Source organism: Staurois parvus, unplaced genomic scaffold (assembly GCF_062004578.1).
Source record: "Staurois parvus isolate SC_StPar_1 unplaced genomic scaffold, SC_StPar_1.0 ptg001879l, whole genome shotgun sequence".
NCBI classification, from domain to species: Eukaryota; Metazoa; Chordata; class Amphibia; order Anura; family Ranidae; genus Staurois; species Staurois parvus.
Genome location: NW_028319675.1, coordinates 725,419 through 739,187, shown reverse-complemented (window position 1 = coordinate 739,187; position 13,769 = coordinate 725,419). Strand labels below are relative to the sequence as shown.

Sequence of the window (13,769 nt, the reverse complement as noted above, 5' to 3'; positions counted from 1 at the left end):
TGACTGTGATAAAATTTTCATGACATAAAGAAAGATAAATCTCAAAAAAGGTGTTATTTTTTTTTAAGGGTATAAATTTTTTTTCTCATGTTTTGTGTTTTCTTTTCACAGCACTGAATATGGGAAAATCTGGTAAGTGCAAATATGGGATTGGAGATACACCACAAAACACGAATAGTAAAATGAACGTGGTAATTACAGTATTTATATGTGAAAATGATTTGTATAGAAATGTTTATTGAATTATTTATATGGGTTTTGACTTCATGCTTTAGTAACACCATCACCACAAAAATATAAGGCCCCTTTCAGGTTGGGGGGGATCTGTCAGCGTGATCCTCCTGCTCAGTGGGGGGGATTTCTCCGCTGATCCCCGCTGAGCAGGCGGAGGATAGGTCCCTATCACACACACTGCCCGCTGATTTCAACGGGACGGTTGGATGGAGACGGACCGCCTGTCCATTTCCACCCGATTGCCATCCGATCCGCTGGCTTGGATCGGATGCCGGTGGGTGTCAGTGGACTATTGCCTGCCGGTCCATAGAAGTCTACGGATGGACCGATTGGATCCGCCTGAAAAACGGACAGGCGGATCCACAATATACGTGAATTTCAAAAATTTAGAACAAAATGTATTCTGCTCCGTGTCTTTGCTAAAAAAAAATCCCAATATGTGTCAATTAATTGGTTTACGTGAAAGTTATAGCGTCTGCAAATGGTGGTATGGATACTGGGATTTTTTTTTTCTACTAGTAATGGCGGCGACTGCGACGGCATTCTGACACTGGGGGGGAACTGACTTGGAGTCACTGACATCTCCAGTGACACCAATACAGTGATCAGTGCTAATAAAAAGCCCTGACACTGTACTAATGGCACTGGGCAGGAAGGGGTTAACATCTGGGGCGATCAAAGGGTTAACTGTGTGCTGTGTGTGGTTTACTAGGGAGACATGCTGCTGTGCAGAGAGATACAAAGCAGCATGTCCTTGCTGGCAGGAGAGAGATCTGTGTTGTATACGTACAGACCTCTTCCCTTTCACTATTCCTCGGCGATCGCCAGGTGCCGGCAGGGAATATCTGGCTGGAACCTGGTGATTGACAGCTGTAGCCACCAATTGCGGCGCGGGTAGGGCGGCAGGTGTGTGCCCCTTAGTCAGAAATGCAAAATCACGCATATATATATATGTGATTTTTCTCAGCCCTGCAGCCCTGTGGCAGTGGTTCTGGTATAGGGTGGCCGGAAAGCCGTTAAAATAAATGAAAAAAAAACAGCGTGGGACTCCCCCATTTAGTTTGGTACGGATTTTGAGGGGAACCCCCCAATAAAAATATGCTGACAGCAGACGAGTCATGGTTGTTAAGGACCCGGAGGCTGCCCGCTCCTTGATACAAAATAAATTCTGAAAATGAACAACATAACAAATATCTCCGCTCTCCCAGGACCCCGCATTCACTATATCCGCTCTCCCCAGACCCTGCATTCACTATATCCGGTCTCCCCGGACCCCGCATTCACTATATCCGCTCTCCCCGGACCCCGCATTCACTATATCCGCTCTCCCCGGACCCCGCATTCACTATATCCGCTCTCCCCGGACCCTGCATTCACTATATCCGCTCTCCCCGGACCCTGCATTCACTATATCTGCTCTCCCTGGACCCCGCATTCACTATATCCGCTCTCCCCGGACCCCGCATTCACTTATACGCTCTCCCTGGACCCCGCATTCACTATATCCACTCTCCCCGGACCCCGCATTCCCTATATCCGCTCTCCCCGGACCCCGCATTCACTATATCCACTCTCCCCGGACCCCGCATTCACTATATCCTACTATATGACTACTATATGTCACTATATGACTACTGCAACTCCCTCCTCACCGGCCTACCCAAGTGCAGGCTCTCCCCGCTCCAGACCATCCTGAACTCAGCTGCCAGACTCATCCACCTCACCACCCGCTCCACCTCTGCCACCCCCCTCTGCCTCTCCCTCCACTGGCTCCCGAATGCCCAACGCATCAAATTTAAACTGCTAACCCTGACCTACAAAGCCGTTCACAACACTGCCCCTGACTACCTCACCAACCTTATCACCAAGTACCACCCTACCCGTACCCTTCGCTCCTCACAGGACCTCCTTCTATCCTGCTCCCTGGTCTCCTCCTCCCATGCACGACTGCAGGACTTCTCCAGGTCCTCCCCCATCCTCTGGAACTCCCTGCCCCAATCCATCAGACTATCGCCTTCCCTATTCACATTCAGGCGCTCCCTCAAAACCCATCTCTTCAGGGAAGCCTACCCCACCCTCACCTAACGGCCATCCTCCCTCATTCCTCCCACCACTTCATCCCCCTCAGCCACTTCCTACTGTACCACTACCCCCTCCCTCCTAGATTGTAAGCTCGTAAGAGTAGGGCCCTCTTACCCCTCGTACATTGTTTGTTGTTGTTGTACTGTGCCATGTATTGTCCCCCCCTCTATTGTACAGCGCTGAGCAAACCCTTTGGCGCTATATAAACTCGTAGTAATAATAATATCATCCGCTCTCCCCGGACCCCGCATTCACTATATCCGCTCTCCCCGGACCCCGCATTCACTATATCCGCTCTCCCCGGACCCCGCATTCACTATATCCGCTCTCCCCGGACCCCGCATTCACTATATCCGCTCTCCCCGGACCCCGCATTCACTATATCCGCTCTCCCCGGACCCCGCATTCACTATATCCGCTCTCCCTGGACCCCGCATTCACTATATCCGCTCTCCACGGACCCCGCATTCACTATATCCGCTCTCCCCGGACCCTGCATTCACTATATCTGCTCTCTCAGGACCCCACATTCACTATATCCGCTCTCCCTGGACCCCGCATTCACTATATCCGCTCTCTCAGGACCCCGCATTCACTATATCCGCTCTCTCAGGACCCCGCATTCACTATATCCGCTCTCCTCGGACCCCACATTCACTATATCCACTCTCCCCGGACCCTGCATTCACTATATCTGCTCTCCCCGGACCCCGCATTCACTATATCCGCTCTCCCCGGACCCCGCATTCACTATATCCGCTCTCCCCGGACCCCGCATTCACTATATCCGCTCTCCCTGGACCACGCATTCACTATATCCGCTCTCCCCGGACCCCGCATTCACTATATCCGCTCTCCCCGGACCCCGCATTCACTATATCCGCTCTCAATGGACCCCGCATTCACTATATCCGCTCTCCCCGGACCCCGCATTCACTATATCCGCTCTCCCCGGACCCCGCATTCACTATATCCGCTCTCCCCGGACCCCGCATTCACTATATCCGCTCTCCCCGGACCCCGCATTCACTATATCCGCTCTCCCCGGACCCCGCATTCACTATATCCGCTGTCCCTGGACCCCGCATTCACTATATCCGCTCTCCCCGGACCCCGCATTCACTATATCCACTCTCCCCGGACCCTGCATTCACTATATCCGCTCTCAATGGACCCCGCATTCACTATATCTGCTCTCCCCGGACCCTGCATTCACTATATCCGCTCTCCCAGGACCCTGCATTCACTATATCCACTCTCCCAGGACCCTGCATTCACTATATCTGCTCTCCCTGGGCCCCGCATTCACTATATCCGCTCTCCCCGGACCCCGCATTCACTATATCTGGTCTCCCCGGACCCTGCATTCACTATATCTGGTCTCCCACAGTACACACAACATGGAAATCCTATTATTTTAGTAAATATAAACTGCTAAATCCCTTTTCTCATCAGCAGTATATAGCAGTCTTGTTACTTCTATCAGTGTCCAGCTGACCATGAGCTAAAGCTTGCAGGAAAAGTTTTCTTTCCACTCTAGGAGGATGCAGAACCCCTGACCTCTGTCTGGACAGTGCTGTTTGGCCCTGTGCTGATCAAATGCACTCTCCCAAGTAAGAAAAAAAAAAAACCTCTCCAGAAGTACACACTAAACTGAGTGTGTGCAGAGTGTCTCCACATGATATGTCTTATCAGGAGATAAGAGGGGGTACTGGGATAAGGGGAGGATCAGAGAAGACAAGATCAAACAGCGTTTTTACACAATGCAGAGGTTTAACCCCTTAGGTTCCACAGTGAGCTTTACTGCATCTACACACTGATTGTACTGTTGGGGGTTTAGTAACGCATTAAAACAGAAATTCTCTCCATGATTTCATTGTTGAACGTTGTGCTACCCATGTGTCTATATGTGGTCTCCTCTCTTCTATAGGAGGTGCCATCAGACCGGTGGTGACCTTCACACCCAACTGGGGGAATGTACTAGTAGATGATGAAGTGACTCTAAGATGTAATGTGCCGTCTCCTGTATTGGAGGAACCCCGGACCTATCACTGGTACAAAGACAACCGACCAATACCAGGAGATCAACAGAACCTTCACATAATATCTGGTGTGCCGGGCATTGGAGATTACCAGTGCCGGGTCAGTGCCGGTGATATCAGTGATCCCGTCTCTCTAAATGTTACAAACAGTGAGTGATCTCCTCATCTCCATAATTCCATTGTATGATGTCTGTAAATATAACAATCATTTTCTTCTCAGCTTATGTCATCCTGCAGAGACCTCCATCCGCCATTTATGAAGGAGACCCCCTGACTCTGAGATGTCATCATATAAAAGAATATCACAGCTCTGCACCAAGATATTACAAGAATAATGAAAAGATAAAATCACAATTCCCGGAATCAGAGCTCCATATTCAGAAAGTAAATCTGAGCACAGCCGGACGTTATAAATGTACTAAAATGATGCAATTTTCTCGTAGTTCCACTGGCCATGTGTTCTCAGATGAATTCTTCCTCTCTGTGAAAGGTGAGTCCCTATAACACAGCAAATCCCAGAGATGGTTCAAGGATCTGGGGATGGATGGATGTAGAGGGAAGAGCTCAGTATGGGGATCTGGGGATGGATGGATGGATGTAGAGGGAAGAGCTCAGTATGGGGATCTGGGGATGGATGGATGTAGAGGGAAGAGCTCAGTATGGGGATCTGGGGATGGATGGATGGATGTAGAGGGAAGAGCTCAGTACGGGGATCTGGGGATGGATGGATGGATGTAGAGGGAAGAGCTCAGTAGGGGATCTGGGGATGGATGGATGGATGTAGAGGGAAGAGCTCAGTACGGGGATCTGGGGATGGATGGATGTAGAGGGAAGAGCTCAGTACGGGGATCTGTGGATGGATGGATGTAGAGGGAAGAGCTCAGTAAGGGGATCTGTGGATGGATGGATGTAGATGGAAGAGCTCAGTATGGGGATCTGGGGATGGATGGATGGATGGATGTAGAGGGAAGAGCTCAGTACGGGGATCTGGGGACGGATGGATGTAGAGGGAAGAGCTCAGTATGGGGATCTGGGGATGGATGGATGGATGGATGTAGAGGGAAGAGCTCAGTATGGGGATCTGGGGATGGATGGATGTAGATGGAAGAGCTCAGCACGGGGATCTGGGGATGGATAGATGTAGAGGGAAGAGCTCAGTATGGGGATCTGGGGATGGATGGATGTAGAGGGAAGAGATCAGTATGGAGATCTGGGGATGGATGGATGTAGAGGGAAGAGCTCAGTATGGGGATCTGGGGATGGATGGATGGATGGATGTAGAGGGAAGAGCTCAGTATGGAGATCTGGGGATGGATGGATGTAGTGGGAAGAGCTCAGTATGGGGATCTGGGGATGGATGGATGGATGTAGAGGGAAGAGCTCAGTATGGGGATCTGGGGATGGATGGATGGATGTAGAGGGAAGAGCTCAGTATGGGGATCTGGGGATGGATGGATGGATGTAGAGGGAAGAGCTCAGTATGGGGATCTGGGGATGGATGAATGTAGAGGGAAGAGATCAGTATGGGGATCTGGGGATGGATGGATGGATGTAGAGGGAAGAGCTCAGTATGGGGATCTGGGGATGGATGAATGTAGAGGGAAGAGCTCAGTATGGGGATCTGGGGATGGATGAATGTAGAGGGAAGAGATCAGTATGGGGATCTGGGGATGGATGGATGGATGTAGAGGGAAGAGCTCAGTATGGGGATCTGGGGATGGATGGATGTAGAGGGAAGAGCTCAGTACGGGGATCTGGGGATGGATGGATGTAGTGGGAAGAGCTCAGTATGGGGATCTGCGGATGGATGGATGGATGTAGAGGGAAGAGCTCAGTATGGGGATGGATGGATGGATGTAGAGGGAAGAGCTCAGTATGGGGATCTGGGGATGGATGGATGGATGTAGAGGGAAGAGCTCAGTATGGGGATGGATGGATGTAGAGGGAAGAGCTCAGTATGGGGATGGATGGATGGATGTAGAGGGAAGAGCTCAGTACGGGGATCTGGGGATGGATGGATGGATGTAGAGGGAAGAGCTCAGTATGGGGATCTGGGGATGGATGGATGGATGAATGTATGTAGAGGGAAGAGCTCAGTTTGATAGGAAGTGAATCAAACAATAAAAACTTGGGATCTCAGCACGATGCAACCCAAATCCATCAATGTATCCATGTCATGATCTCCTCTTCCAGAACTCTTCTCCCCTCCAGAAATAAAAGTGGCCCCGTCCAGGGTAATAGAAGGAGGTGAGATGACGGTGACGTGTGACACCAGACTGGATCCGCTCAGAGGCGGCACAGAGCTGCACTTTGCCTTCTACAGAGATGGACGGACTGTGAGGGACTTCAGTGTATCCGATACATACAGAGTGCGGTCAGCTCAGCTGGAGGATTCTGGGAAATATACAGTTGTGACCAAAATTATTCAACCCCCACTGAAATTGAGTGTTTTGGCCAGTTTGACATTGCTTTTGATCATTCAGTCATCTTGCTTACATTTACATTAAAGAGGCACTTGTAGGTCAGACAAATATAACATAACAGTTATAATGAAATAACCACAAATGTCTTTTCTGTGCTCACAGCATTATCAGTTTTATTCAACCCCCAAGTGACATTCAATCTTAGTACTTAGTACAGCATCCTTTTACAGTTATAACAGCTTTTAAACGTGAAGCATAGCTTGACACAAGTGTCTTGCAGCGATCTACGGGTATCTTCGCCCATTCTTCATGGGCAAAGGCCTCCAGTTCAGTCACATTCTTAGGCTTGCGCACTGCAACTGCTTTCTTTAAGTCCCACCAGAGGTTCTCAATCGGATTTAAGTCTGGTGACTGCGATGGCCACTCCAAAATGTTCCAGCCTTTCCTCTGCAACCATGCTCTAGTGGACTTGGAGGTATGCTTGGGATCATTGTCCTGTTGAAAGGTCCAACGTCTCCCAAGCCTCAGGTGTGTGACGGACTGCATCACGTTTCCATCCAATATCTCCTGGTACTGAAGAGAATTCATGGTACCTTGCACACGCTGAAGCTTCCCTGTACCTGCAGAAGCAAAACAGCCCCAAAGCATGATTGACCCTCCACCATGCTTCACAGTAGGCAAGGTGTTCTTTTCATCATAGGCCTTGTTCTTCCTCCTCCAAACATAGCGTTGATCCATGGGCCCAAACAGTTCTAATTTTGTTTCATCAGTCCACAGAACACTATCCCACAACTTTTGTGGTTTGTCCACATGGCTTTTGGCATACTGCAGTCGACTCTTCTTATTCTTTGGAGACAGCAAGGGGGTACGCCTGGGAGTTCTGGCACGGAGGCCTTCATTACGCAGTGTGCGTCTTATTGTCTGGGCTGAAACTTCTGTACCCACATCTGACAAATCTTTTCTCAGTTCCTCAGCAGTCACACGGGGACTTCTCTCCACTCTACGCTTCAGGTAGCGCACAGCAGTCGAAGTCAGCATCTTCTTTCTGCCACGACCAGGTAGCGTTTCAACAGTGCCCTTTGCCTTGAATTTGCGAATGATGCTTCCTAAGGTGTCTCTTGGTATGTTTAACATCTTTGCAATCTTCTTATAGCCATTGCCCTTCCTGTGAAGAGAAATCACCTCTTCTCTTGTCTTCCTGGACCATTCTCTTGCCTTCACCATGTTTGTAACCACACCAGTAAATGTCTAGAAGGAGCTGAGTATCACAGTCATTTTAAAGCTGCCTAATTGGTGCTTATTATGCTTGATTGCTGCTCGGTGACATCCACAGGTGTTTTCAATACCTGATGGAAAGCACCTGTATGAACCTCTGTTCTTCAGAGTGGTAGTCTTTAAGGGGTTGAATAATTGTGGCAATGAAGAAACCACATAAGAACCATTTACTACTGTATTACATAAACAATTGATGTCATTTTAGTTGCATTTGGGTAGTTACAACGTCCTTGTAGGATTTGATTCTGAATACAATTCCAAATGTACACTATAGTCCCTAAACCCCTTTACAGCATTGGGGGTTGAATAATTTTGGTCACAACTGTACCTGTGAAGTGAGGACGATGGATGACACTGTGAGGAAGATGAGTGATGAGCTCCATATCCAGATGTACGGTGAGCACATATCATCCAATCACACATTTCCCCGTACAGTTGTATATATTGTTCTCTCCCTCGTTCTCCTCCATTCACAGATTGCGGCAATGATGGGATCCATGCCAAGTAATGACCACCACCAAGATTTTCTGGAATCCCAGTTGGGTTCAATAGGTCCCTCCTGTTTAAAATTAAAAATGTGTTTTTAAAAAAAATATATGATGAGGGATAAAAAAAAAAAATCACATTTCATATCTTTTGTTTTCCCTTTAATGAAGTACACGTCACATACGGGAAGTTATATATATATATATATATATATATATATATATATATATATATTTATATTTTTATTTAAGTCCGCGGAAGTGTGCAAAAAAACGTGCCAGTGCAAAACCAACACAAAAAAGTGCACTTAGGGGTGTGCTTTGACCACCCCTCGAAGGGGTAGGACCTCTACCCTGTTTCCTGACAGGGACTAAGGTTTCCACATGGTCCACCTAGCCAAAAGACCTGGCGGACCCCTTTCCTTGTGGCTAGCCGAAGCCAGCCATCAAGTACTAGGTCAGGGGGCTCTCCCGAAAAGAGACCCCCTAGGGCAGGGGGGGAAGGAACCAAAAGGCCACACATCCTCCCCTTAGACTTCAGGGCAGGCCCGAGGACCCAAACCCTACCGTCTGTGAGAAAAAACACACACATAAGTGAAAAGTGAAACAAACGTGGGAGAAAATTAAATTAAATAAATAAATAAGTAAAAATAAAAAAGTGGCCCTGTAATTGTGCCCTGGCTGGGCCCTGAGGCCTGTAGCAAAAAAAAATTGCCCTGGACTTAGCCAAAAGGCCTAGCCCTAAATGGCGCAGTGCCGATAAAGTGTTTGGATCAGTGACCATGTGAACGTTTCACACTTGGGATCCCATCACCATGTGCTACTAGGAGCACCCCTGAGGTGACCACTCAGGGGCCACTGTTCCGTGGACTCTCTGCCTCCCCGGCCCCTGGCCAGACAAGGTAGATCCGTTCAAACCAGGAGGAACTGGACCCCTCTGGCTTTCCCGTGGGAATTACTCCTGGGCCCCAACTGCCTGTGGGCACCTCGGTTTCTGTTCCAGCCGGTACTAGCCATCAGAGCCCCCATCATTCCAGCAGGGGTACTATACAGCCAACCATCCTTCCAAGCAGGAATGATGGCGGAGCGCCCCCTACTGGACACTAAGGACAGATACTACACTTGATCTTAGCCAAAAGGCCGAGAATCCTTATATCCATCAATATATCCATGTCATGATCTCTTCCAGAGCTCTTCTCCCCTCCGGAAATAAATGTGGCCCCGTCCAGGGTAATAGAAGGAGGTGAGATGACGGTGACGTGTGACACCAGACTGGATCCGCTCAGAGGCGGCACAGAGCTGCACTTTGCCTTCTACAGAGATGGACGGACTGTGCAGGAATTCAATGTATCCGATACATACAGAGTGCTGTCAGCTCAGCTGGAGGATTCTGGGAATTATACCTGTGAAGTGAGGACGATGGATGACCATGTGAGGAAGATGAGTGATGAGCTCCATATCCAGATGTATGGTGAGCACATATCATCCAATCACACATTTCCCCGTACAGTCGTATATATTGTTCTCTTCCTCGTTCTCCTCCATTCACAGATTGCGGCAATGATGGGATCCATGCCAAGTAATGACCACCACCAAGATTTTCTGGACTTCCAGTTGGGTTCAATAGGTCCCTTCTATTTAAAATTAAAAATGTATTTATTTAAAAAAATATGAGAGATAAAAAAAAAAAAAAACACATTTCATATCTTTTGTTTTTGCTCTAATGAAGTAAATGTTACATTCGGGAAGTTCAGATGTTCTACTTGAAGAAGAATGCAGGTCCTGGGCTTCTAGCACAAGCAGCTTTCTCCAATGGCATTCTATGGCTGTCCCGCGATACAGACCGGGGAGATCAGATTGTACACACCACTGAGTGGTGCCACCCAGGAGGAAAATCGGTTGTTTCTGTAACACACTAATGGTGCGAAATTCGAACGAAAATTCTTAGAAAAAGAAAAATTCTTTCGGAGTTCGACCCGCGTGTGGCCGCCTTAAGTGAAGAGGATGAATTTCGTGTGTGCTTCAATACCCAATCATGTGCAGGGATGAGCGGAGAGATTTAATGAAACTATTTTTTCCATCAAATATCTGGAATGTCTGAAATTCCATCAATATTATCCATAAGTTGAAATTTGCTGAAATTAACTACAATTTTGTCAAATTGTTTGCAAACAAAGACATGGATGTCACTGACGTCTGATACGGAAATTCTTTTTAGTTGCATCTGATGTGCACCCAGAAAGGAATGATGACGTAGCACCCCTCAAGTTTAGCTAGGGGGAGCTAGTTAAGTTTTTTTAGGCAGAGGCTGAGTAGCAGGCTGGGATGAGTCAGCCTCGGAGTGAAGTTTCCTCAAGACAGGCTAGGGAGGTTCTGAGGGTCAGAGCTACTGGAGCCCTTCCACCAACCTAAGAGCTTTCTGGAGGAGGGGAAGAAGCTCAGATCTACATACTTGAGGGACTTTGGCCAATCCCATGGCAGGAGGCTGGGCATAGTGAGGTTACCTCAATACAGGCTAGGAAGGTTCTGAGGGTCAGAACTTCTGGATCTCTCCCACCAACCAAAGAGCTTTCTGGAGGAGGGGGAAGAAGCTCAGATCTACATACTTGAGGGACTTTGGCCAATCCCCTGGGAGGAGGCTGGGCATAGTGAGGTTACCTCAATACAGGCTAGGGAGGTTATGAGGGTCAGAGCTTCTGGAGCCTTCCCACCTCTCCAGAAAACTGAGAGCTTTCTAGAGGAGGGATGGAGGAGGGAAGGAAGCTCAGATCTATATTCTTGAGGGACCTTGGCCAATCCCATGGCAGGAGGCTGGGCATAGTGAGGTTACCTCAAGACAGGCTAGGGAGGTTATGAGGGTCAGAGCTTCTGGAGCCTTCCCACTTCTCCAGAAACCTGAGAGCTTTCTAGAGGAGGGATGGAGGAGGGAAGGAAGCTCAGATCTATATTCTTGAGGGACCTTGGCCAATCCCATGGCAAGAGGCTGGGCTTAGTGAGGTTACCTCAAGACAGGCTAGGGAGGTTATGAGGGTCAGAGCTTCTGGAGCCCTCCCACCTCTCCAGAAACCTGAGAGCTTTCTAGTGGAGGGATGGAGGAGGGAAGGAAGCTCAGATCTACATACTTCAGGGGCCTTGGCCAATCCCCTGGCAGGAGGCTGGGCATAGTGAGGTTACCCCAAGACAGGCTAGGGAGGTTATGAGGATCAGAGCTTCTGGAGCCCTCCCACCTCTCCAGAAACCTGAGAGCTTTCTAGAGGAGGGATGGAGGAGGGAAGGAAGCTCAGATCTACATACTTGAGGGACCTTGGCCAATCCCCTGGCAAGAGGCTGGGCATAGCGAGGTTACCCCAAGACAGGCTAGGGAGGTTCTGAGGGTCAGAGCTTCTGGAGATTCATAGATTAAACATAATAATACAACAACTACTAATAATAATACATTTCAAAAATATTACAAAAATAAAAACAATGGCAGTTTTGTTTATCGTTTTCTTGTCTATTTGTATGATAGGTTGGGGTTAACATTCCTTGATTTCTTAGACTCTGATGTCATCTTCCCAGCTACAGAGGGGCTATTTTTTGCCACAAGAACAGGTCCAGAATACCTGAAAGGAGCTATTTCAGCCAAAACTTGATGCTGAGTCTTCTATTGTCCTCCCTGTAGCGGAGGAAGGTCCTTCTTCCGGTGTCCATGTCACTGACATATTGGGTCCTCTCAGGATCCAGAAGACTTCAGTGGTAGGATGAGGAGGTGACTTTTTTTTTAAAAAGATTCGGACTGCAGCTCTGGGTCCATCAGTTGTAACTCCAGAATGTAGTGCTGGTGAGGGACAAGAATGGAGGAGTTTGGTGAGTATAAAAGGCCTTCCTCTTGTAGCGCTCACCCCCGAAAGGTCCTGCTGGTTTGGTCCTGAGGTTCCTTCTCCAATAAGTGCACTAGCAGCCAGGCACACAGTCTCTAACACTCTTCTGGCTTAATCATTAGTCTACCAGGGGTCTCCAAACTATGGCCCTCCAGGTGTTGAGGAACTGCAAGTCCCATGAGGCCTTGCAAGACTCTGACAGCCACCAGCCAGACTCTCAGAAGCATGATGGGACTTGTAGCTGGAGGGCCATAGTTTGGAGACCTCTGGTCTAGGGGGTTCCTTTTTTATACTTTATTGAAAACTTGAACTTGGATGGGTGCAGAGTTACTATGGTCTACTCCAGCTGATTGTCACTCCAGGAACTGGCTCTGGTGAAGACCATTTGAATGAGTTAGGTGAGTATGAAAAACCTTCGAATTACATTTGTAAAATATTTGCTGAATGGTTGTTAACGGGTACAAGACAGGGGTGGTGAAGCCTTTCCTGAAGATAGTAAGTAGACACAGCTTCACCTTATTCACTGATCATTACTTTTCAAAGTGAAGATTGACTCTACAAGGTCAACAGCCTCTTTAGTAGATCCACGTCAAAGAGTGAAGACCACTTCTCTACAGGATTTATGTTGTGCTTTGACTATGAATCTTCTAATTATCTCCTCAGATTACACGGTGCAAAACATAATACGACTGGCAATCTCTGTATTGGTATTGGCTGCCTCCCTAGGCTTCATCTACTTCCACAACAAGTGGTAGAGAAGAAGAAGAACTTCTAAGAAGGTGCCATCATCGGGGGACATTTAATACGAAGAGGGAAAATTGTCTTGGCTGAACGAACAAACAATTTTTATATTTTCTTTTTTTTTTTTTATATATAATTGTGCAAACACAGATATTATATGACATTATACTGCAGGAAAAAAGAAGAGAGATTTCTACGGAGCTCACAATATCTTGAGTCATGGAGAATACAGAAGTGGTCGCTCTGATCTCTCACCATCAGGAGAGAGGAAGGAAATGTAGAGACGCTCTGATATAGAAATGAAGACGGCATCAAAGAGATATTTTCAGACTTTGGGGCATCTGACCTTGTATTAGAGACATTGTATGTTTTTTGGGGTTTTTTTTTACATATCTACAATATAAAACTGATAAAATGTTTTCAGATAATACCCTCCAGTGCACACAGGGCAAAGAAAAGCTCCAATAACAAAAAAAAAATGGCAACTGCCTCAATTTATAACTGGCCTTTTGCAGCAAGAAGCAAAAAAAAAAAGCTATGAAACAGGTATTTTTCTGACCTGATCTAACAGATACTATAAAACAAAACATTATTATTAGTATTTGTAACAAAACAAGAGAGGAAAAA

At 47.6% G+C, this 13,769-nt stretch overlaps 1 protein-coding gene and 1 pseudogene across 1 annotated transcript; one reads left to right on the top strand and one right to left on the bottom strand.

Annotated features, from left to right (window-relative positions):
* The first annotated feature begins 440 nt into the window (after positions 1–440).
* LOC149433918 (Fc receptor-like B) lies at positions 441–9,667 on the top strand. The gene is made up of 5 exons (XM_089664306.1): positions 441–508; positions 4,173–4,507; positions 4,579–4,848; positions 6,552–6,694; positions 9,545–9,667. Exons 1-5 carry the CDS (start codon positions 441–443, stop codon positions 9,665–9,667), a joined length of 939 nt encoding a protein of 312 aa, XP_089520432.1.
* On the bottom strand, positions 9,579–9,693 carry LOC149433917 (U2 spliceosomal RNA; annotated as a pseudogene).
* Between the last annotated feature and the right edge of the window lie 4,076 nt (positions 9,694–13,769).